The sequence below is a fragment of the Ictalurus punctatus genome, chromosome 10 (assembly GCF_001660625.3).
Source record: "Ictalurus punctatus breed USDA103 chromosome 10, Coco_2.0, whole genome shotgun sequence".
Lineage (NCBI taxonomy): Eukaryota > Metazoa > Chordata > Actinopteri > Siluriformes > Ictaluridae > Ictalurus > Ictalurus punctatus.
Window position 1 is genome coordinate 18,547,344 of NC_030425.2, and position 26,866 is coordinate 18,574,209.

A 26,866-nucleotide genomic window follows, 5' to 3' on the forward strand; every position below is an offset into this window, starting at 1 on the left:
GGATGTTAATTAACTTCCTTCTACTTAATTCTGATAAAACAGAAATACTTTTATTAGGCCCACGTGTAGCTAGAAGTAATCTTTCTGATCACATGGTTACACTGGATGGTCTTTCTGTTTCATCATGTACAGCAGTTAAAGACCTTGGAGTGATTATTGACTCCAGCCTATCATTTGATGCTCATGTAGATAATATTACTAGGATAGCCTTCTTTCATCTCAGAAATATTTCTAAAATAAGAAACATATTGTCACTACATGATGCGGAAATACTAGTTCATGCATTCATCACCTCTAGATTAGATTACTGTAATGCCTTACTGTCTGGATGTTCCAGTAGGAATATAAATAAGTTCCAGTTAGTCCAGAATGCAGCTGCTAGAGTCCTAACTAGAACTAGAAGGTACGACCATATCACACCGATATTATCAATACTGCATTGGCTCCCAGTAAAATCTCACATTAATTATAAAATGCTTTTATTAACCTATAAAGCACTAAATGGTCTCGCGCCACAATATCTAAGCGACCTTTTGGTTTTATATGATCCGCCACGCCTACTTAGGTCAAAAGATGCAGGCTATTTGACGGTACCTCGAATAGTGAAGGCTACAGCAGGGGGAAGAGCTTTCTCTTATAGAGCCCCACAGTTATGGAACAGTCTCCTATTAGTGTTCGGGACTCAGACACAGTCTCAGTGTTTAAGTCTAAGCTTAAAACGTATTTGTTTACTCAACCCTACCCTGACTAGATTCCGTTCTACTACTTCGCAGTCATAATTATCTTTTTTCTCCCTCTCTCCTTTCGCCGAGCCCCACACGAATTTATGGAGATACTAGAGATCCAGATCCTTTCTGCCTCTGGATGGAGCTCAAATCTTCAATTCCAGACTGCTGGGACTACGGCTGCTCCTAACGCCATACAGACTACATATAAATCCATAATGAACTTTTTCACACTAACTGTTGTTACCCAGATGAGGACGGGTTCCCTTCTGAGTCGGGTTCCTCTCAAGGTTTCTTCCTCTTAAAACATCTTAGGGAGTTTTTCCTCGCCACCGTCGCCACTCAGTGGCTTGCTCAATTGGAATAAATTCGCACCTTTAATATCTGTATACCATGTTGATATTTCTGTAAAGCTGCTTTGAGACAATGTCTATTGTAAAAAGCGCTATACAAATAAAATTGAATTGAATTGAATCATAACAGCCTCCAAACGGTTAATGCCTTTCCTGGTTTTTGTCTTTAAACTCATGCTTTAAAATGTCCTCTGCACATCAGGTCTGGAAACTCGGAGGCAGGGGGTGTGAGAGAATTCTGAAGGCTATCATCATCGTCATCGTCGGTGAAGTTTAGTCATCACCAATTTGACAACTATAAAATAATGCATTTATTTTAGGCATGCATGGTATTCGTCTTCCACCACAGACATAGAACATCAAAACTAATCTCTACACATCATGAGCAAAACCTATAGCTATAATTTTACAATCATTTAGGTGTAGTCTTAGCTTAATCAAGTTTCGTTTCCAACGTTTCTCTTCAGACTTTGTGTAAAGACCCAAATGAAAATGGTTTGAAAAGAATCAGGAGAAATCAGTTTGTTTACATTAAATGTATTCATCTTGTTTACAGCACAAAAATATCACAGCTTTCGTCCATCAAAAATACATTTACACTTCACACAGTGAGATTTAAAACCACAAACACAAACATGATGAAGTTTGACTAAAAGCATTTGACCCATATGACTGACCATGGATCTGTCTTAAATAATGAGAATCTTAAATAAGAATTATTGTTTAAAATGTCAGCTTAATGTATAATAGTTGATGAAATGCAAGTTATTGTACAGTAAGATTCCTAATAAATAATGCGATTATTATTTGACATTAATTAAGATGAACAAACCCAGAACACATTCACTGAACTACTGAAGTCATTAATGTCCGAATGAAATGCTGTTTAATGTTAAAAACACCTCTACAGTGAGGAATATGAACTGAAGGTGGAATTGATATGTTCTTGATATTGAAAATGGCAGTTTGGCCAAAACTCAAATGTCCACAGATGTTTGGGAACATTTTAATTTTGACCATGTTCAACAGCATAATGTGAACAAAAATGGAAACCTTTCATACTGTAGATAATCTAATAAGTATGAAAATGTACATCATACAATAAACAATTAAAAAAAAAAAAATCAACTGTGAGCCAAAAAATAATGAAAAAATAAAAATACAGAATAGGATATAAGCAGTACAGCATTGGATCCTAAACAAATTGGTTTAAAAAGTTCCACAATAGTTGAAATATTTCCTTTATTAAAGTGATGAGGTGACGTGTAAAGCGCCGCAGCATGAGGACTGAGCAGAGTGAAGGTGAGGGAGCGGAGTCTGTGGTGCTGATGATAAAGGTGTTATTGTGGTTTTGGGTTCCACAGCGGATCAGTCTGCCTGAAACAACACGCTCACCACAAACACAAGCTTTGTTCCTCCTGCACTCGTCCATCTTGGCCTGATAAGATGGAGGAATGAGGTTTCAGGAAGCTGTATGTCCATCAACAGAGCTTCTCTTCCTGTTAGACTGGGCACCTGAACACGAGGACACAGAACAGTGGGAATTTTTTATTTATTTTTTTTATATAAAGATTTAAAATAAACATACACTTTCTTTATGTTTGATGCAAACTGTGGTCAAAATGATAAAAAAAAAAATATTTCAACATTATACATTTAATTTTAAAATATGATTTAATGTGTGACTTAACATGAACTCTAAAAGTAAAAAAAAAAAAAAGGAGCGGCTGTGTCTCAGGTGGTAGAGCAGGTTGTAAACTAATCATAGGGTTGGCGGTTCGATTCCCGGCCCATGTGACTCCACATACCGAAGTGTCCTTGGGCAAGACACTGAACCCCAAGTTGCTCCTGATGGCAAGTTAGCACCTTGCATGGCAGCTCTGCTACCATTGGTGTGTGTGTGTGTGTCTGTGTGACAGACACACAGACAGACACTTATTGTGGTGCTTTAAACCTCAAACTGAAACACACATAACTGACTAGAACTGGATAACACAATTATCTTATAGTTTTAATAATAATTAAGGTGATCATCAGAAGATTATAAACCAGACAATTTGGTCACTCAAGGGCTCAGCATATAGGCTGCTCGCTAGAGGAGACAGGTGAATGAAATGTGTGTGTGTGTGTGCGCGCGTGTGTGTGTAAATGCAAATGAGATGTGCTTGTGTGGTTATGACAAGGAAATGATTATGAAGAAAAATGTAAACCAGATATGCATCAGTACCGATCGTGGTATTGTGTCATATTTTTACTGGTACACACATGCCACACTTTCCTGTAAAACATCACATGAATAAAGAAACAGAGCCATGCCCTTTAACTGATTTAATCAGAACTGGTTTTATCTTTCTGCTGAATCACACAGAGTCCATCAGGAGCTACAGGAGATGTATTTAGGGGCTGATCAGTGGTCTATGAGCTACTCTTACATTACTATGAGCTTATACTGTGATAAATGTCATATTATACATTGAAGGAAAAAACATTCATACTTGAGTAAAACCAACATGCTGAGGAAATGATCCACATAAAGCCAATCTCACATATAACATGCTATTAATCTATAAAGAATTAAACTGATGTAGAGCATACTGATATAACTAAAGTTAAAGGTGAAAATAACTTATCCTGAAGTTCAAAATATCCTGTAAACACACAGTCAGAGCACTTTATTAGGAACACTATACTGATACTGGGTAGGGCCGCTCTGTGCTCTCAAATCAAGCAGATTTTCAGGTGCACTTTCATGCTGTGAATTTCCTGTTCTACCACATCCAACAGACGTTCTATTGAACTCATTATAATGCTCATGAAATCAGTTTGAGATGACTTCTGCTTTGTGGCATGGTGTATTATAATGCTGGAAGTAGCCATAAGAAGTTGGGTAAATTGTGGCCATGAAGGCATGCACACAGTCAGCAACAATACTCAAATAGTCTGTGGCATTCAAACAATGTGTGACTGGTATTAATGGGCCCAAAGTGTGGCAAGAAAACATTCCCCACACCATTACACCACCTCCACCAGCCTGGACTGTTGACATGAGGCAGGTTGGGTCCATGGATTCATGCTTTTGGTGCCAAATTCTGACTCTACCATCTGTGTGAATCAGCAGAAATTGCGATTCATCAGACCAGGCTATGTTTTTCCAGTCTTCAACTGTCCAGTTTTTGAGCCTGTGCCCACTGCAGCCTCAGCTTTCTGTTCTTCTCATATAAAAGTGGAACCCAACATGGTCTTCTGCTGTTGTAGCCCATCCATCCCAAGATTCGACAAATTGTGCATTCTGAGATGATTTTCTGCTCACCACAATTGTACAGAGTGGTTATCTGAGTTTCTAAAGCCTTTCTTTCTGTCAGCTCAAAACAGTCACCTCTCACATCAACACCCTGAGTAAACTCTAGAGACTGTTGTGTGTGAAAATCCCACGAGATCAACAGTTATAGAAATACTCAAACCATCGCATCTGGCACTAACGATCATGCCACGGGCAAAATCACTTAGATAACATCTCCCCATTATTCTGATTGTTCTTGTGAACATTACCAGAAGCTGCTGGCCCTGTATGTGCATGATTTTATGCGTTGGCTGATTAGATTGCATGAATCGGTAGGTGTAAAGGTGTTCCTAATTAAAAGTGCTCAAAGTCCACTTTAATAGAAACACCTGTACATTTGCTCATGTATGCAGTTATCCAATCACGTGGCAGCAGTGCAATGCATAAAATTATGCAGATACAGGTAAAGAGTTTCAGTTAATATTCACATCAAACATCAGAATAGGGAAAGTGACTTTAATGACTCTGTGACTTTAATCATGGCATGATTGATGGTACCAGATGGGCTAGTTTCAGTAGTTCGGAAACGGCTGATCTCCTGGCAATTTCACATACAACAGTGTCTAGAGTTTACACAGAATGGTACAAAAAAACCCCATCTTGTAAATAAGGATCTTCAGGCTGAAACACCTTGTTGTTGACAGAGATCAGAGGAGAATGACCAGACTGGTTTGAATTGGCAGGAAGTCGATAGAAACTCACCTGATGGGCTATAACAGCAGAAGAGCACATCAGGTGTCTGTTTCTGTCAGTCAACAACAGAAAACTGAGGCTATCATGGGAACAGACTCACCCAAACTAGATAGTTGAAGACTGGAAAAAGACCAGGTGATGTTTTTCTAATCTTCAAATGTCCAGTTTGGGTGAGTTGTGATAATTATTTTTATATTTTCTATTTTTATTCTGTATTATTGCAGTGCTGCATAATATTGTGCACAATTTTAAACACAAAAGTGTTATATGTGTTATTGATTATTTATTTTCTATGGCAGCATCTATGAGTATGTACAACCTGTCACACGCACAAACTTTCTTGTACAAATTCTCTGAGTGCTTGAATCTTGAAAATTGTGTGCTGTAAGCATAAAAAAAAAAATTAAAAAAAAAAAAACATGCCAAAACCAGATGTGAAAGCAGGCTATAACTTCATTCCTTTTAGGTCCCTCAGAAGTAAAAAGTCAGTTTAAGTGTCAGTTTTAATAATGTGACACCAACTTTAGCCTTAAAATAAAACATCCCACATTCTCACACAGGATCACACTTCAGTGTGCTAATAATAGTTCTAAAAGCCGGGCTGATGTTTTTATGTCAATGATTGTTAAAGAAATTAAAATTAAAGAAGTTTGGTTACTGATGGTAGCATGTAACAGGAAGTAAAGCTGTATTTCCACACACTATGTAACTCAAACCTGAGCTCTGAAACCCAGTACTCTGGGAACACCACCAAGAACAATAGCTGTGAAGCAAAATATTAAGGCTTAGAGGAATGTGAATGATTAGACGAACAAGGAAGCAGACGCTGATCTGAGCAGTGCTGCTCACATTTAAACACTGCTTCTAACGTGATATTTAAAACAGCTACATTTCCTTCTTAGCTCAAGTTGCTGAATCCAGTGAATGGCAGGAGACAGAAAATGTTTTTCTTATCCTTCATTTGTATGTCTCAATCACTCACCCAGCCACCTGTTTGGCATCATGAAATCATTTACCCATAAAGCTTTTTTGTTTTGTGTTTTATAGAATAGCATATAAAAAAAATTAACATACACATTTATCACATCATGCTAAACTGGAGGCTATACACTTCCATTGCCTGTTAGCAACATTAGCCTCATACCTCCAGACAGTTAGTGTGTGGTGTTGTCTCTCTGCGTGTAGTGTGTGTGTAGTGTTGTCTCTCTGTGTGTAGTGTGTGTGGTGTTGTCTCGCTGTGCATAGTGTGTGTGTGGTGTTGTCTCTGTGCAGTGTTGTCTCTCTATGTGTAGTGTGTGTGTAGTGTGTGTGCGGTGTTGTCTTTCTGTGTGTAGTGTGGTCTCTCTGTGTGTAGTGTGTGTACTGTTGTCTCTTTGTGTGTAGTGTGTGTGGTGTTGTCTCTCTGTGTGTAGTGTGTGTGGTGTTGTCTCTCTGTGTGTAGTGTGTGTGTAGTGTCGTCTTTCTGTGTGTAGGTACGTGTAGTGTTGTCTCTCGGTGTGTAGTGTGTGTGTGGTGCTGTCTCTCTGTGTGTAGTGTTGTCTCTCTCGGTGTGTAGTGTGTGTGTAGTGTTGTCTCTCGGTGTGTAGTGTGTGTGTAGTGTTGTCTCTCTCGGTGTGTAGTGTGTGTGTAGTGTTGTCTCTCGGTGTGTAGTGTGTGTGTAGTGTTGTCTCTCGGTGTGTAGTGTGTGTGTGGTGCTGTCTCTCTGTGTGTAGTGTGTGTGTGTAGTGTTGTCTCTCGGTGTGTAGTGTGTGTGTGTAGTGTTGTCTCTCGGTGTGTAGTGTGTGTGTGTGTAGTGTTGTCTCTCGGTGTGTAGTGTGTGTGTAGTGTTGTCTCTCGGTGTGTAGTGTGTGTGTGTGTAGTGTTGTCTCTCGGTGTGTAGTGTGTGTGTAGTGTTGTCTCTCGGTGTGTAGTGTTGTCTCTCTGTGTGATGTGTGTGTTGTGCAGTGTTGGGTAAGTTTAAAAAAAAAAAAAAAAAAAAAAAAAAAAACAAGTCCACTACAGATTACAAATTACTACTTTAAAATTGTAATTTGATTACATTACTGACTACTGCATGCAACAAGTAATCAGATTACTAATTACTTTACTTTACTAATATTACTTTCAAAACCTACACAAATACACTACAAAGTGAAACTCTTAGTTCTTTCAGTAATTTTAGCGCGCGTCAATATATGATTAAGGTCATCAATAATCGCTGTTTACATGCTAGTTTCTTAATTAGAGTATCGTCTTAATATCAGATTATTGTTGTCCTTGTAAACGTACTGACTGTGTGATATGTGTGTGTAGTGTTGTGTGTATAGAGTTGTCTCACTGTGTGATGTGTGTCTTGAGTGTGTTGTGTTTATAGTGTTGTCTCACTGTCTGATTTGTGTGTAGCGCTGTTCAGTTTGCTGATGCTCTGTTGTGGTTCTCTGTGGGAGAAATGAGGGCCAAGTGGGCGGAGTTTTGGCAGGACCCTGTCCCCTACGTCAGCACCAGTGGAACGTGGGCTTGTGGGTCGGCCAGTGAAGCTGCTGGTGACATCACTGTGGGAGGAGCCAGAGAGAAAGGAGACTGAAACAACAGATTTGATTCAATTATAAAAGAATCAAGCTCTCATTGTTAAATGACACATTGTATCATGTATTCAAGTATTCTCTTTTTTGGAAGCAGGTAATTTGATTTTGCACTTAATCTTTCAAATTGTAAAATGTTTAAATTACACTTCTTTTTAAAAATTCTTTTCAGAGCTAATTCAAATAAAATTACTCGCACACACTCACTCGCATAACACTCGCACGCACTCGCACACACTCGCAGACTGGATTTTCTAATAGTTTTGGATTTGCTGTTTCTTGCCCAAACACATCATGGTCTGTAAAGATATAAAAATATATATATACATTAATCTAATGATGATGATGGACTTATAGAACATCCTGCATAATATACAAATTATTATTATTATTATTATTATTTTTACAATCATTAGATAAAATTGGTAATTTATTAATGATAAGATCTCTACACTGTTGTTCTTTAATATGATGCCAGTTCACTGTGAAAATTTATGGAAATTATGCAAATCTTTATTAAAGATATGTCTTCATTTTTGGGATGGATAAAACCACCTCAAAAAAAAGTTTGTACTTGATTTCATATTTAAGAACAACTGAGTAGAGATCTTGCTATGACTGTCTATTTTGTCTAGTTATTGTAAATTACAGAATTGAGATGTTCATTATTTTGTATATTACGCATTATTTATATAAAAACTTCAAAACAGAACAAACATTCTAAACTAGGAACGAGATACTATGTACAAAACGTTATAATAATGTGTGCATGCAAACTTTTCTAGTGTTTACATTTTATATAAAACAGACAAGTGGCAGCTCACCCCCCCTCATTATCTTGTTCGGTCACATTAATAAGCCGTGGCCATGCATTTTTTAACCAAGAAGTGACCTCATAATAGCTCTAATTTAGTGTGCCCTACTTAGTCATGTTGTGTTCTGATTCCTCAAACTGTAGAATTTATTTTAAACTTCTCAGTCTGTCTGTCTACAGCTCAAGGGTTAAAGACATGGAGACAGAGCAAGCGGGCCAAGCCAAGATCAATAAGCGCTTTGTTCTCAAGGCTTTTTGAAAGGCGAGTCACAGACACACTGGACAAAGTGCTGAGTCAAGCTCCTGTACACGCTCTCTCTCTCTCTATGTGTGTGTGTGTGTGTGTGTGTGTGTGCGCATGCTTTCCCATCACATAGCTGCTGATATCAGGAAGTTTTCGCATGAGGTTATTGGATGTCTTGATAAATTCATACTCAAAATTCTGAAGAAGATTAAATGAAACTTGGTGTCTTGTTTGATGTTAAAGCATGTATGTGTGTGTGCAGCCTCTCTCTCTCTCAGAGTGGAACTGCGCCTGAAGCAAGTTTGTTGTTATGGCAGCACAGACCCAAACACGAGGTTGCCAATAATTAAAACAAAAAAAAACAAGGAGCCATGCATCTGAGATGTTTTTCTACACTATGCATGCATGGCACTAGGTATAGTACTTGACTCAATTATATTATATCCTATGAACATAATCGGGGGAAAAAACAAAAAAAAGGGTACTAACCTGTACCATCAAATTACCTTTATTAACTTTAGTAGTGGTGTGTAACTTTAAAGCTTTACTCTAAAAGGTAGCTTAGTGTACCTTTTTAATACGTATCTTTCACCTGGAAATGTGGATATAGTAAGCACAAAGATTTGGGTACCACCCCAACAACAAGGAAACATACCATTTAGTACCCTTTTTCTGAAAGTGTAGGGCACAAACAAAGTGAATAGGAACACCAGTGTTAACCCAGTCAACGTGATGGGCTGATGACGACCATGTATTTTACGTAATTACGTCATCATCAAAAATCCACTTACTGATTAGCGCATAGATGCACAATACCAAGTTTTAGTTTGATCGGACTTACGGTTCTTGAGAAATGGTTACCTGACCTTAAATCGGTCCCCAATTTATAAACAAGACCCAGACTTTGCTTATGACCTCAGAATGTTGTCCTCTACATACGTCGTTCACGTTTTGTGCGAATCAATAAAAGCAATAATGAGTTACAACTGTTCACATTAATCAGACCTGTTTAAACTTAACATGATTAAATTTCAACATGTTTTTGATCATTATTGAGGGTCACAATTACTGACGGTGAGTAGTTTGACCCCATGTGAAGATATTGTAAATGCTTGCACTATGGAATCACCATTATGCCTGTTGGGACCAGCTCACTTGCTTGGGTAAGGGCACAGAGTTCTACCTGCTGGCCAAGTTTCACTTCTGTAGGACATACAGTTTGGTCTGCACTATTTGTTTCAATGGAGGAGGAGGAGTAGAAGAAGAAGTAGAAAAATCCTAACAAAACCTATAGTGTTCCAGCACCATGTGCTTGGACCTCTCGTAGGTTATCCCATCGTCTCCAGTGATGATTATCATTATTGTTATCATAAGACAAAAAAAGCATTAAAGTGTGTGTGTGTGTCACCTGTGCGAGTGAGTGTTCACCTCCGATCCTACAGATTCCTGAGATGAACACCATACGGAATCTGGAAAAAAGAAGAAAAACCACAATTGAATGAAAAGTGTCGCTTTCATGACACTTTAAAATAAAGTACCATCACAGTATTTAATGAACAATCAAAAAGTTTGAAAGTTAAAAATGCGGCAATAAAAACAAAAACAAGATCCAGGACAATGATAAAAACCAATAATGATAATGAATATCAATGTGTTGTAAAACTAAGTATCAGAATATGTCTTTCAATAAACCTTTACACACACACACACACACACACACACACACACACACACACACACAGAGAGAGAGAGAGAGAGAGAATTCTCACTGCTATCATCATACATACTGTAAATGTAGGAGGCTGCTTTTATGAAGAAGTGTGAAGTCATTGTTCAGCACACTCAAAAACAGCAGAGCAATGATTTTAGAAGATGAACAATTTAGACACAAGAAGAAGAGGAACGAGGAGAAAAATAATAGGAGGGGAGGAGGAGAAAAACATGAGGAGGAGGCAGAGGAGGGGCAAGAGGAAGAGAAGAAAATGAAGAGGAGGAGGAGAAGAAAAAGAAGGAGAAGAGGAAGAGAAGAAGAAGAGGAGAAGAAGAAAAAGAAGAAGAAGAGGAGGAGGAGAGGAAGAAAAGGAGAAGAAGAAAAAGAAGGAGAAGAGGAGGAGGAGAAGAAGAGGAGAAGAAGAAAAAGAAGGAGAAGAGGAGGAGGAGAAGAAGAGGAAAAAGAAGGAGAAGAGGAGGAGGAGAAGAAGAGGAAAAAGAAGGAGAAGAGGAGGAGGAGAAGAAGAAGAAAAAGAAGAAGGAGAAGAGGGGGGAGAAGAAGGAGAAGGAGAAGAAAAAGAAGAAGGAGAAGAGGGAGGAGAAAGAGGAGGAAGGGTAGAAGAAGAGGAGGAGGAGAAGAAGAAAAAGAAGAATTAGAAGAGGTGAAGAAGAAGAAGAAAAAGAGGGAGAAGAAAAGAAGAGGAGGAGAAGAAAAAGAAGAGGAGAAGAGGATGAGAAGAAAAAGAGGGAGGAGAAAGTGGAGGAGGAGAAGAAGAAAAAGAGGGAGGAGAAAGTGGAGGAGGGGAAGAAGAAAAAAGAGGGAGGAGAAAGTGGAGGCGGAGAAGAAAAAAGAGGGAGGAGAAAGTGGAGGAGGAGAAGAAAAAGAAGGAGAAGAAAAGAAGAGCAGGAGAAGAAACAGAAGAGGAGAAGAGGAGGAGGAGAAGAAAAAGAGGGAGGAGAAAGTGGAGGAGGAGAAGAAGCAGAAAAAGAAGAGAGGTGAAGGTTAGCATCCAAATGACGCTGACCCCCTGGTTATAGTTCATGGACCGTTGGGAATACCCAAACCTTGCTTTAGAGCCATGGATTTACAGGATAGTTTACTTCCGACTATTTAACCCTTTAAATTCTGTATCAGAAGACCTGGGAGGCGATGAGGGATTCCTTCACCCCCCTGTAGAAATATCACTTCAGCTAGTATCTATAATGTTACATCTATTTTCAATCCCATATTCAATAATAAACAAGTATAAAAGTAACTTTTCATGTTAAAACATTTACTTATGATTTTTTTTATACCTGAGTGTATGTATATATATATATATATATATATATATATATATATATATATAAAAAGTATATAAAAGTATAAATTTCACTTGAGTACATTTTTGGCTGAATAATTCTCAAATACACACCTAGAGGCTACACGTGCACACACACACACACACTGGTAAACCAGTTCAGTTCACATCACAAAGCCCATCTGGACAGGAAACTGAGAGCAGGAGGAAATTAAACTATCGCGCAAAAAAAACCTGACCTCATCTCCTGTGATATAACTAACACACACACACACACACACACACACGCACGCACGCACGCTCGCTCGCTCACTCAGTCAGTCAGTCAGTCAGTCAGTCAGTCAGTCACTCACTCACTCACTCACTCACTTCCACTACTCACTGGCTTCCACACTCACTCACTCAGAACTGAAACTTTGTTTCCGTCCATAAGTTCTTTTATCTGTAGTCTATACTGTTCTATACCGTGTGTGCATATGTTTTAATCTACTAGTCTCATGGCTTTAGTTATATTCTATATCATAGAGTTGTTGAATTATGGATTCTGATTGGTTAGAAGGTATTGATTAATTTTATATACCTGCATAGCTCGGGCAGTAGTTCCGGATGTAGAATGAACGACAGGTTTATATTAAATGCACTAGTTATCGGGAACACATTATTGCTTCTATAGTAAAGAAAAAGGTTTTCTGTAAGGAGAAATGTGTTTATTTAACATTTGAGCGAGTCTCAAGTATCAGAACTTTATATAACAGTCAGAGGTAAAGCTGTAACTTTATGTTTTCTGACATCTTCAGGACAGAGGAGTTTGCGCTTTGTGGTTTCTCAGTAACATGACAAGCTGGTATTTTTTGTTTTATTAACTTTAATAGAGAGAAAAATGGGAGGCTGGTGAGGGGATAACCTTTTTTTGTTTACAAATGACCATATATAAGCATGATGCATCACTGTTTATGTAATAATTTAATTAATATGTTCTACAAATAAAGAGGAGCACAAAACAAGCAGTAGATAAAATCTATAATACTTTACAAACATGATTTAAATATGGAGCTTCACTGAGCCATGCCTAAAACACACACACACACACACACACACACACACACACACACATCGCATAGTGACTCCACAGTTCACCCAGATATACAACTGTCCGACCATCAGCAGTGCTGTGATGTAACTTTAATTGATGTACACTCTGTGTGTGTGTGTGTGTGTGTGTGTGTGTGTGTGTGTGTGTTTGTGTGCGTGCGTACATACCCAGTGTACGGCGGATGAAGTCACTGGTACTTGGGCGAGAGGTGACGGAGGAGTTGAGTCTGTCAGGGGCAGCTCTGAAAAAAAAACAATACATACATAAATACATACATATATACACCCAGCTTTAAATTAAACATTAAAACCACTGACAGATGAAGGGAATAACATTGTTTTTCTTGTTACACTGGCATCTGTCAAGGGGTATATGTATGTACATGTATCTGTGCGTGTGTGTGTATATATATATATATATATATATATATATATATATATATATATATATATATATATATATATATATATATATATATATATATATATATATATACATACATACCTACATACACACAGTATCTCACACAAGTGAGTACACCCCTCACATTTTTGTAAATATTTGATTATATCTTTTCATGTGACAACACTGAAGAAATGACACTTTGCTACAATGTAAAGTATTGAGTGTACAGCTTGTGTAACAGTGTAAATTTGCTGTCCCCTCAAAATAACTCAACACACAGCCATTAAGATCTAAACCACTGGCAACAAAAGTGAGTACACCCCTAAGTGAAAATGTCCAAATTGGGCCCAGTGTCAATATTTAGTGTGGCCACCATTATTTTCCAGCACTTCCTTAACTCTCTTGGGCATGGAGTTCACCAGAGCTTCACAGGTTGCCACTGGAGTCCTCTTCCACTCCTCCATGATGACATCACCGATTTCCCAAAGACAACCTCTGGATATGACGCTGAGCATGTGCACTCAACTTCTTTGGTCGACCATGGCGAGGCCTGTTCTGAGTGGAACCTGTCCTGTTAAACCGCTGTATGGTCTTGGGAACCGTGCTGCAGCTCAGAGTCAGGGTCTTGGCAATGGTCTTATAGCCTAGGCCATCTATGTGTAGAGCAACAATTCTTTTTTTCAGATCCTCAGAGAGTTCTTTGCCATGAGGTGCCATGTTGAACTTCCAGTGACCAGTGTGATGGAGAGTGAGTGCGATGACACCAAATTTAACACACCAGCTCCCCATTCACACCTGAGACCATGTAACACTAACAAGTCACATGACACCAGGGAGGGAAAATGGCTAATTGGGCCCAATTTAGACAAAATGGGCAAGCATAAATTCTAAGCAACTCTGTCAAGGGCCAAATTGTGATGGCTAGACGACAGGGTCAGAGCATCTCTTAAACAGCAGGTCTTGTGGAGTGTTCCCAGTATGCTGTGGTTAATACTTTCCAAAAGTGTTCTAAGGAAGGTCAATTGGTAAACCGGTGAGAGGGTCATGGGCACCCAAGGCTCATTGATGCACGTGTGGATCGTCATTGATGCTCATTGATGCACGTGTGGATTGGCCCATCTGGTCCAATCGCACAGAAGAGCTACTGTAGCATAAATTGCTGAAAAATGTTATGCTGGCTACGATAGGATGCTGACCCCTGTCCACTACCATAAGCACCTACAATGGGCATATGAGTATCAGAACTGGACCATGGAGCAATGGAAGAAGGTGGCCTGCTCTGATGAATGACATTTTCTTTTACATCATGTGGATGGCCGGGTGTGTGTGCGTTGCGGGAAAATGTGGTACCAGGATGCACTATGTGAAGAATGCAAGACGGCAGAGGCAGTATGATGCTCTGGGCAATGTTCTGCTGGGAAACCTTGGGTCCTGACATTCATGTGGATGTTACTTTGACACATACTACCTACCTAAACATTGCTGCAAACCAAGTACACGTCTTCATGGCAACAGTATTCCATAATGGCAGTGGCTTCTTTCAGCAGGACAATGCGTCTATCCTGTGCCACAAAAATTGTTCAGAAATGGTTTGAGGATCATGACAGAGAGTTTAAGGTGTTCACGTGGCCTCCAGATTCCCCAGATCTCAATCTGATCAGGCATCTGTGGGATGTGCTGGATAAACAAGTCTGATCCATGGAGATCCCACCTCGCATCTTACAGGACTTAAAGGATCTGATGCTAACGTCTTGGTGTCAGATACCACAGGTGTGTACAGTGTGTGTATATCCTAAAACTGCAATGCAGTGTTGATGAGTGAGAGTGAAGAGAGACAGACAGAGGGACAGACAATGGGACAGACAGTGGGTCAGGCAGAGAGAAAGAGAGAGAGAGAGAGAGAGAGAGAGGGGGGGGGGTGTTATAAATAACGCATGCAGGGCAGCATTAGGTAAATATTAGCTAATTATATAAAAACAGAAATGGGCAATCAGGTTCTGGAAACATCTAAAACTCAGTCACCCCCAATAATATCATTACAAATACCAAGAGCTGATCAAAGCACACATCCCTCTCTCTCAGCTGGTCCAAAGCATTAGCCCTGAAGACCAGACCAGACCAGGACAACAAAGTCAAACAAATCAGATTAGACCAAATTATAGTACAATACTAATGAAACAAATCTACATCACCTATTGGGAAATCCAAACACAACAACAGAGTAAAATGCAGTGCTATTTGGCCCTGAAAAGACAGTACACCACAGCAGACTATCAGTACACAGTGACAGATAAAACACTAAGAAGCACCTTGACAAGGTACAGACTCCATGGAGTCCCCAAAATGAAACGCACACACCAAACATTTGACCTTCTATCAAACAGCGAAAAACTGCCCCTCATACTAGGAGAAGATAAAGACTGCTGTATATTAGCAGCACAACATGTCTAGGCCTGCCACAATATTAGAAACAGCGAGTGATCTCCCTCGCCCTTGTGTTTCCAGTAATTATTGTGATTGCTCTTCTTTATTATTATTGTATTACACATATTTTTTCTTACCTTTATAAGTAAATTCACTTTTATCCTGTGATTTTACACATTTTATCCATTTATCAATTATTCTGTATATACATTTATTTTGTCCTTAATTTGTACATTTATGTACATTGTTTGCACTATTTTTTACTTTTTAGCATTTAATCTATTAGTATTTTATTCAGTTTTATTTGATCTAGTTTTGTCTTTTATTTAATTTCTCTTGTGTTTACACTACTCTTCCCTTGTACTTGCTCTGACAATACAAATGTACAATTGTTCGTCATGCCAATAAAGCACATAACAAATAAATAATTTTTTTTTTTTAAAAACAGAGAGAGACAAAGAGCTAGACAGAGGAAGAAAGAGAAAGACAGAAACAAAGAGAGAGACAGACAGAGCGAGAGAGAGAGAGAGAGACAGGCAGAGAGAGAGAGAGAGAGAGAGAGAGAGACAGGAAGAGCGAGAGAGAGAGACAAACATGCATATATGTCTGAAAGACAGACAGAAAGACAGAGGGAATGCAGACATTCTGCCGTGTGGTATACAGTCATGTGAAAAGATAAGTACACTCCATGGGAATTGTTGGCTTTTTTTTTTTGACATATTTGGACAGGCAAATATTTGATCCTCTTTGAAACTGTGCATGTTTAATTGTGCATGTTTAATCAGTGAGCTGGGATTGTCTGCAGGTTACAGCTGTATTTAACAATGTCAGGTTTAAACACCCACACACACCCATACCTTTTGTAGGTATCACAACATCCAGAGTCAGTAACTGAAGCATATATGTGTGTGTGTGTGTGTGTGTGTGTGTGTGTGTGTGTGTGTGTGTACGATCATGTCTTACACAGAGTTTCTCTGAGAGTTTGGTGTAACAGGTCTCCTGAGAGGCTCATCTGTGCTCTGAGAGGCATGTGTGCTCAATCTCTTCTCCTTGCCCATGTTGGTCATAATCTACAGTAAAATACACAAAACATACTCTCAGATACACGCACACGCGCGCACAGACACGCACATACCTTCCAACAATGCGAACAAAGCACATCACTAATTGTTTTAATCCTTTCTTTATGGGCCAAGATTCCTCAAGAACACTGCCAGAAGCAAAAGCGTGCTCTACTAAGTACTAAAGATACTTGCCATGAAGGGGTTGAATAATTCTGAGACTGGAGAAGTCATTATAAATTGCATTTCCAGTTGAATTTGGGGAAACTACTTGAAGCATGCTTTGTGTTTTACTATTTCAATTGCTTTTGCTTGATTTGTTCATTGCAAACAGCAAACAGTTCATTGCAAATAAACCTGATTTGCAGTGGGGGGTTGAATCATTTTGACTGCAGCTGTATATGTTTTGAAGCTGATCAATTGAGGTTTAGGTGATTTATTCTTACGAATGTTTTTCCGAAATTACGTTGACCATATTTCTTGTGCAAGTACTCCTGCGAATGATTTATGAATAAATTTGTTCGTATCCAGCTTGATAAATGAGACCAAATGTTAAAATGAGTATTTTATATCGAAAACAAACCCAGCTTTACTGCAGTAATAATAAATCACAAATTCATTCATTTGAAACTGTTCTGAAGAACTTTTATCAAATATAATTTGTTTCTTCCAATGACTAAAAACTTCCACAAATGTATTCCCTGCTCTTTAGAAATGATTTTACACACATTCTCAGTGTCTGAAGTGACACCTTCTGACCTTCCGAAAACAAATTTGGCCAGAGTAAAATTGCCAGAGTACTTATAATTTGACATGTTTGTTGTGTTCAAGTATCTTCAGGTGCTACAGTGTGCTGTGTGATCTGGAGAGGATGATGAATACGTACTCCCAGATACTCTGTGGTCAGTAATTGTTCTCCATAGAGCTCTTTAGGCTGAGGCTGGAGATCTTCCTCTTTATCCAGATCCGGCTCCATCACATCCTCCTGTTAGACACAGACATGAAGACATAGTTTGCCAAGGTTGATGTGGAAGAACAAGCATTCACAGCCACATTACAAAATCTAGTGGAAATCCTTCTGAGAAGAGTGGAGGTGATTATAAACATCAAAGGCGGAATAAATCTGGAATGGAATGTTCAAAAAGCAAATACGGGTTTGATGGTCAAGTGTTCACAAACTTTTGTTCAGAAACTTTTGGCATGCATTCAGGTTAAGCTGTGTTCCTGGGTGTGTTTTGAACAGTAAGGTCTGATACCATGCTCATTACCTGGCAAAAATGCTCTGATACCAAGTAATACTATGTGACGTAAGGCTAGTGTATACTGCTGCACTAATGACAAGAAATGGCAGGGATTATATATATATATATATATATATATATATATATATATATATATATATATATATATATATATATATATATATATTATTAATAATCAAAGCAAAGAAAACTACAGGAATAGGAAGTTTTTCAGCTACTTTTCCCTATAATGCAGGTAACCTGATAAAACATCTTAAACATAAAAGTCAGCATATTGAGCTCAACTCTAGGTGAGAAAACATGTCTATACATGACATTAGGTGAGTAGATACAACAGCTCTTCTGGAAACATACAATGAAGCACACGTTTTCATTGCAACCTTACTCCATTCATGATAACTAATGTCGCTACTTAATGCATATCAGTTTTATTAGAACTAACCTGCTAAAGTTGAAAAGAACAAGTCTAGTAGTCTAAGAGCATGAACACCGAAATGTGTACTTCTCACGACTGTTATTTAAACCGGGGAAACATAAACAGAGCTACATAACATGACTGATTAATACTCAGCAGGGAAATCATTTCTTCATCAGAATCAGTGTCAATGAGTAACAAAAAACCTCATATTCGTACTAAAAAAATAGTATCAATGCATCCCTAATATACCCTGCTTGGATATTTGAAGACCATTTCACACTCACCTCATCTTCTTCATCCTCCTCTTCATCCCCTGACTCCAACTCATCTTTGGGTGCCTCCTCTAATCAAAGCAAGCAGAGTGGTGAGAACCGTGTATGTTTGAAATTTTTAGTAGCATAAAGTGAATTCATTTCATATTCCAGATGAGAGGAAATGCTCAAGAACAGGAGGCTTGACCTTCACTTTATCACTGATGTAAATATGAGGAATGCTCATACAGTACTGTGCAAAAGTCTTGTGTAAAGAAAATCTGCAAAGCAAAGAGCATTTCAAAAAGAATTGAATGGAAAGTATATACATATCAAATTGGTTAATATAATAAGCAGTAACAAATGAAATATAATCAGTACTTGACCGCAGTTTGTTTTTCAAACTGCATCCACAGTACTGTAAGAACACATTCAGCTTAAAATGAAGTGTACATGATGTTCTGCTTACCTTCAAATCTAAAACATAGGTTTATTTTTCCTTCATTTCTGTACTGGAGGGTAATTCAAATAACAGTATAGGACCTTATAAAACTATTATCATCTAAATCCATGGTTCTCAAAGTGGGGTCCAGGGACACCCAGGGGTCTGTGATAAAATAACCAGGCAGTCTTTACAGCCTTTTAAACACATGCTGGAAAAAGCTATCAATTAGTATCAAGGTTGCTATGATTAGTATTTAGTTGTCATAGATGCAAGCCTAATTGACTAGTCACTTGAAATGAAACGGGCAAATCTAAAACTCAATAACTAAAAATCAAGGATAAATTATACCCTATATGGCCAAACATATGAGGACACCTGTCATCACGAGCATGCTGAATATGTCTGTATACCTGACACAGGTGAGTGAGCTAAAATTACAATAAAATGGACATTTTTATTTTATTATTTATTTATTTATTTATTTTTTACATAAATCGTATCATTATAAAGAGTTGCTTGTACCGGAGTTGAGCTGTTTGATGATGAACTCCATCTGTCTGTTCAGTTCAGCGTTTTCCTCTTTCATGTAACAGCGCAGAATTTCCTCCAAACTCTGAAACACATGTAATGAACCTGCTTCACACCTTCGTTCACACATTTAATAGCATCCTATTATTTCAAGTTCAAATATAAAACTGCTATACCGCAAAACATTACAAGTTATCAGCATGAAATAAAAAATTTTAAAAATAAGATTTTTTCTTATATCCTGCTGACAGTGCAAATACTTTTTCACAGCACAATATTGCAAAAGCTTCAGAAAGCTTGACATTAGTCAAAATATCTAGAAAGTGGTTTAATAAATACATATTTGGTTTACTGTGATAGTATAAATCTGACTACGTATATTCAAAATCTTTCCACATGATAAGTGCTTGCTAAATGTCCATACTTCTTCTGAGTCTTAAAGCAAAATTGAAATGTTAGATTTTTTGGGACTTTCCAGACCTGCAAACGAACCCTGTATTGACATTTCCCTCAGATGTGATGTTAAAGTACTAATAAAAACCTCCACATGACTATAATTACACTGTAATTACACTGTGCACTGACCACTAATTGAACTTTTAGGAGATGTAGCATACTGATGTAACATCAACGCTGTGCCACTCCTGAACTGAGAACATTCTGAAGTGGTGAGGAACACAGAAGCGGGCCTTTCATGTGGAACATTTTCTTAAACACAACGATTATTTTAGTGCTGAATTAGTCATTGACTTAATTCCTCCCTACAGCACAGTAGGATCTGTAATTTAAATTCAGAAATGATATTCTAATTACTGGAATGTTTTAGAACATATGATTTCCTGCAGTTTCTTATTCAGCTCTCACTCTCTCACTGGTTGTGCTTCACATTTTCGACAATCTCTAAGAATTAATTCTGACTGCAGATTCATAATAAACTTTATATGAATCCCAAAGTGGACACTCTTTATACATTGTTCATCTATTTGCAAGTTATATCCGATCCAAAGTTTTGTGCATACGTGGAGTGAGGTTGAGCATCAATGTTACCATAGCAACCGGTGAGCATGTTCAGAGAATATTTTTGTGCTTTGGGTTTTAAATGATTTCTCTCTCAGTAAAACCACATCAAAACATGATTACGTAATGTAAGAAGTGACTTTACAGCGCTCACAAACTCTTCTTCACATTTAATATTTGGTCAACATTCAGGAACACAGAAAATACATAGCATTATCCATTGGTATAACAGATATACAGCACCTTTATTCAGCTACTAAATGTCACCATAATTAAACGTCGTTGAAGGGGTACGTGGACAAGCCAGAAAGCTGTTGGAAAAATGTTTTGTGGATAGATAAGAGCAAAATAGATTTTTTTGGTTTAAATGAGAAGTGTTATGTTTGGAGAAAGGGAAACACTGCATTCCAGTATAAGAACCTTATCTCATCTATGAAAAACAGTGGCGAAGTCATGGTTTGGGCCTGTTTTGCTGCATTTGGGCAAGGACTATTTGATAGAATAATGGCAGTTCATGTGAGGAAACCCACCAACATCCATGGGTTTAATCTGTTCCGTACTGAGTAATGGGCTCAAATTCCTCCAAGCCGATGTGCAGGACTGATCAACAGTTACCGGGAATATTTAGTCACAGTTATTGCTGCACAAAGGGGTCACACCAGATACTGAAAGCAAAGTTTCACATATTTTTGCCACTCACAGATGTATAATATTGGATAATTTTCCTCAATAAATAAATGAGCAAGTATGATATTTTTGTCTCATTTGTTTAATTTGGTTCTCTTAGTCTACTTTTTGGAGTTGTGTGAAAATCTGATGATGTTTAAGTCATATTCATGCAGAAATCTAGAAAATTCTAAAGGGTTCATAAACTTTCAAGCACCACTGTAGCTAGCGAAATGAAAAATGAACATGGGGTCATCTGTGTTTTTCCATACTTTGTTGCTCAAACACGCTGATGTCAACAAGAACATAATTCCAAGTTCCAACATCCGACATCTGATATAAAAGACTGATCTTTACTGAGGATAAGCTGCTTCCTCATCCATCATAATGATTTGCAATAAATGAAAATCTGTAATATGAGCCGTTTATTTAAATGATCGTATTGTGACTCAAACACACACATACACACGCACATTTTCCAAGTGAAAGTAATCAGACACAAACATTTACACGGCTATCATTATACTAAATTATTAAAAGGACATTAACATTAATCCACCTCATTTAATCAGATAGAAATTTTGGCCTTGACTGGCCTTGATTGGTTTACTCTGATCTCAGTGAGGTGTTTACATAAATGTTTTTTCAGCTTGAGCTCTCAGTCTGAATATTAATGGATATTAATGAATATTGGTATTAACTATTAGGCTGCATGTAAATGTAATAATAAGATTAATAAGAAGAAGAACAGGAAGAGGAAACACAGCTTGTGGTTGTGCATGCAATCTTTGTGTGTGTGTGTGTGTGGGTGTGTCTGTGTGTGCTTTTTATTTTTAATACTAATGTTAAACACTCACCATTTCTTTGGCTTCTTGTCGTAATGTTGGGACACTCAGGATACTGTACAGAGCTCCATTTACATAGTACCGGATCTGTAAACACACACACACACGCACACACACACACGCACACACACACACGCACACACACACACACACACGCACGCACACACACGCACGCACACACACGCACGCACGCACACACACACACACACACACACACACGCACACACACACAGTCAAAGTGAAGACATTTGAAAACAGTTCCTTCCCTTCTCCATAATGTTCTCCTCCCTTCATTTTGGCACATGTTGATCTTTGTCTCACGTCCCCATAGGATGTAGCTCCAGAACTATAAGGGCTTTTTTAAAAGTTTTATTTATTTTTTTTTAAAGATTTTTTGGCAAACAATTATCTGATCTTTTAGAGACTTACCAATTGTTTGCATATTGTGGTAAACCTTAATTATTTACTGCTTTGAAGGCTTCTCTTAATTGTTGAATTTGGTACAGATACGAGAGTGCACGATAGCTTAGTGGTTAGCACATTCGCCTCATACCTCCACAGGTTAGATTCCTGCCATGGCCCTGGGTGTGTGCGCAGAGTTTGCATGTTCTCCCCGTGCTGCTGGGGTTTCCTCCAGGTACTCTGGTTACCTCCCTCAGTCCAAAGACATGCATGGTAGGTTAATGGATGTCCAAAGTGTCCGTAGTGTATGAATGGGTGTGTGAATGTGAATGTAATTGTGCCCTGTGATGGATCGGTGCCCTGTGCCCCATGCTTCCTGGAATAGGCTCCAGGTGCCCTGCGACCCGGTAGGATAAGCGGTATAGATAATGGATGGATGGACACAGATACGCCTATGTCTGGAAGGTGTTCATTATCTGGTCAACAGAAATATTTTTTCTGTCATCTACCACAGTTGTTTTCTATGGTTTTCCAGGCCTTTGGTGTTCCTGAGCTCACCAGTATATTATTTTTTAAGAACAGCTGATTTAGGCACACCTGAATGTTTTCACTATTTCTAAATAACTATATAAAATAAAAATTTTGTCAATGTACAAATATTTATGGACCTGACCACCACAATGCACGCGCACAATCCACCCTTCCCACCCACACACACACACACACACACACTCACAGACTCACACACTCACACACACTTAAATGCCAAGATTTCAGTGTCAACAGCTGTGTTAGCTAGTTCATTCCTTTCTGCTAAAGATTTTTTCCCCTTTGTATTTCTAAGTGCACACCTTTTTTTACACATTCAGTTATTTACAGTAGGAGGGTCCAATTGACGCTTTTGCCATTCGAGAGAAACGCCTGATAAAGTATCTGTATTTAAAAAGGGAGTGAGTTGGAAAGTCGACAATGAGGAAAGTCAAGCTTCAGTAAGCTTCAGACCCTCTCACTGTTTAACACCCAGGCAGTCTACACAATTAACACTCACACATGCGCACAACGCACACACAGTGCTGACGCACTTATTAAGAAAATTCCTTATAGAAGGACTGAGAATCACTCATGTTAGATTTGAGCTAAAGATGTTCCTTTAGATTTTCACATTTTAAAAACAAAATCATTTAAATTTAGTTTAGATTTTGTTTATGAGGATCCTCTCATGATAGACCTGCGATTAAATAAAATTAGTTTTTTCCTGTTTTATGTCATTTGGCACACTCCCTTATCCAGAGCAACTTACATTTATCTCATTTATAGAACTGAGCACTTGAGGGTTAATAGTTTTGCTCAAGGGCCCATCAGTGGCAGCTTGGTAATGCTGGGATTTGAGCTCATGACCTTCTGGTCAGAAGTCCAATGTCCTAAATGAGAAAACGGGCTCACATTAACACAAACATTCTGCACAGTGAGCCTGCACTAATAGGGGATGTTTTATTCTGTCCTTTACCACATTTCATTCACGTTTCTCCATCTCTGCCACTCTATTTGTAACTGTCCTGTGGGTTTGCCATCCTCCTATTGGTGGATTTTAAATGAACATTGTAGCAGTGCTTACACTGAGATTTTAATAAGAAATTTCTAACACTGACAACTTTCATCAGCTTTGTCATCTTTGGTCACAGTGGCACTAAATCCTGTCACTTGTGTGTTCTAAAGCGGAGTTGAGCTCAGAGCTCTGTGCAGGTCACTCGAGTTCTTCCAGTCCAACCTTGGAGCTTTTTTTGCACAGGGGCATCGCCATGTTTGGGTTCGACCTCTTAATTCTAGTGAAGGGAAACTGTAATGCAACAGCATACAAACACATTCTAGACAATTGGAGAAGGTCCACAATCTTTTGGCCATATAGTGTATATTCATAATCTGTCACATTTGATACACTAAAAAGGAACAACTTAAATGTGGACACAGGGCAGAGAGGAGCGTGTAATGAAAAAATAATTATTCAGGAAAATTATCCTCAGGAGGTGTTTCCCCCCCACAATTTACATATGTAAAGAGTAGATATGTAGAGAAGACATGTTCCTGGATTTAACTCAATACACTATTGACACAATATCTGAATACATATCCTTCACAGAGATAGAAATTAGACAACAGACACTGGATCAGGGCAGTAAGAGCCAGCTCAACTCACCTTCAGTGGTCTGAGCCAAGCTCTAGGGCAAATGCTTTTTTTCAAGGTTAGGTCCGGTCCACTAATTTAACCGGACAAGCTACGTTCCAAATGTGCTTATATTTAGTTGAACCACCCGTACATTTCACTGTTATAACACTCCTCTTCTTAGTGTTTGTTATAATTCCAAATTCTAGCAATAGTTTATTACATTGAAACTGTTATTACACTTACTATGTGCTGTCAGTCTGTCTGTTCATTACCATGGCAACATGAAAAACTCTATCCAGGTGTGGCCTCTTTGGGAACTATTTTCATTCACGGAGCAGATTTTTTTTTATTTTTTTTGGCTATATTGTGTCTGAAATGTCAGTTATTCAATATAAATTTTGTATTTATAGAACTGTTGTATAAAAGCAATATCGCATGAGCAAGAGCGCTGTTGTACTGAATATCACCATGGTTGTGGTTTGGCTGTAGGCACGAGTGCCAACTTTGCTGATATTCTGAACAACAACATGACTGCAAGTGTGATATTGCTTTTATACATTGCTTTTATATTGCTTAAATATATATAGCAATGCATAGAATAGCATAGAAACCACAATATTGTATAGGAGCGGCGGATTTGGGATTCGGCCTAGCCTTGATCACTGTTACCATAGAGACAGCCGTAAAGATGTTTGGTTAGAGAAAAACGCATGTGTGCAGAGCTTCCTGAAAATAGGAGTAACTGAATTAGAATATATTATTCAGGATGAGTAGATGTATTAATGTTTTCTTAACAGATACATACCAAAATACAAATGGGAGATGCACTATTCAGGTTTTTTTTTTAAACAGTTGCCAGAAAGGTTAACAGTCTGGCTGGATGAGACTAGAGGTGCGTATTGGTACTGGGACCCAAAGGTATGGAAAAAGTTGGCGTGAGCAGGAGGTATCTACTTTCATGTGGGTCTGAGCAAGCTGTCAGATATGAAGCTGGACATAAAAGGAACATGTTCGTTAACATACCTCGTGGTTTTCATGTCCTAAGAGGTCAGTCAGAACCGTTAGTACATGTTTGGCTTTTTCTGTGCATTTTCTTCTTCCTGGAAAATAATCCATATGTTTTTAACTTCTCTTTATTGCCTTCTGCAACAAAATAAATCTCAATGATCTTAAATAAATGATCTTTATTTACATACTGTACAGGCAGGTGACAAATTAAAGGAAAAGCAGGAGATTATGCTCTGGGGGTATTAAGTTGTATGATGTGGTTCAGCTTCACTTGATCTTCTGGCTGACCACCTTTATCCAATCATGAAACGTTTCTATACTGATCGGTGTGGTCTCTTCCAGGAAGAATCTGTCCCCATCCACATGGTATGAGTGCTCAGTGAATAGTTTGATGGGTAAGAAAAGGAGTAAAATCCTATGCCATGACCTTCACACTCACAACATCTCAGTTAAACTGAACACTTGAGTGACATGCTCTACACCACCTGAAGGAAGACCTTATTGAAGAACAGCTCTTCATCACTTTGGTACGGTCCCACATGTGTGTGGAATTAATGCCAAGGAGTACTAAAGCTGTTCTGGAGGCTTGTGCTGGCTCAACACCTCACTAGCACACTTTATTTAGCCTTTTCCTCGAATTTGTCACCCGTCTGTATGGTAGTGACTGTAACAACAGTGTTAAATGTCTGTGAAAAACTCATTAGCACGGTGTAATGTGGATGTGAGCATTTACCCTGTGTGCGCAGACAGAGAGTCATCAGAAGAGTTACAGCATATTCCACTGTGTAATCTGATAAAGAGTCAGAGTCTTGCAGCTCATCAACCAACCATGCAATCAGACCCAATCTGATCAGAGACGACTGATGGACTCGTCTGCTCAAACACATGCACATGTGCAGCGTTATCTGAGATAACAAGTAAATACACTATGTGTGTGCACGCATGTCTATGTATGTATGTATGTATGTATGTGTGTGTGTATGTGTGTATTTATGTGTGTGTGTGTGTGCCACAATAAAATACTGAGTGACGGGGTGCATGTCTCCAAGTGTTTTATTCCTCTTATACCACAATGGCTTACTAATAAGTTAAATTTTCATTTATTAAACAACAACAGTATCCTTTTTATACATTTT

At 38.4% G+C, this 26,866-nt stretch overlaps 1 protein-coding gene across 9 annotated transcripts in view; it reads right to left on the reverse strand.

Moving 5' to 3' along the window:
• Window positions 1–1,599: 1,599 nt before the first annotated feature.
• The window catches only part of LOC108271205 (lisH domain-containing protein ARMC9), a 42,658-nt gene continuing 17,391 nt past the window's right edge, over window positions 1,600–26,866 (reverse strand). For 7 of the 9 annotated variants that reach the window (XM_017478594.2, XM_017478595.3, XM_017478593.3 and 4 more), the window contains 11 exons: window positions 26,464–26,603; window positions 25,746–25,822; window positions 22,169–22,243; window positions 19,623–19,713; window positions 18,689–18,747; window positions 17,611–17,709; window positions 16,627–16,733; window positions 13,002–13,075; window positions 10,139–10,199; window positions 7,476–7,642; window positions 1,600–2,593 (listed from right to left, as the gene is read on the reverse strand). In XM_017478594.2, the coding sequence (XP_017334083.1) occupies window positions 2,541–2,593; window positions 7,476–7,642; window positions 10,139–10,199; window positions 13,002–13,075; window positions 16,627–16,733; window positions 17,611–17,709; window positions 18,689–18,747; window positions 19,623–19,713; window positions 22,169–22,243; window positions 25,746–25,822; window positions 26,464–26,603 (1,003 nt within the window). In that variant the 3' untranslated portion in view covers window positions 1,600–2,540. Of the gene's footprint in view, window positions 2,594–7,475; window positions 7,671–7,879; window positions 7,972–10,138; window positions 10,200–13,001; window positions 13,076–16,626; window positions 16,734–17,610; window positions 17,710–18,688; window positions 18,748–19,622; window positions 19,714–22,168; window positions 22,244–25,745; window positions 25,823–26,463; window positions 26,604–26,866 lie in introns of those variants that run through there. The other 2 variants (XR_001813816.3, XM_017478597.3) reach the window with 2 other exon arrangements.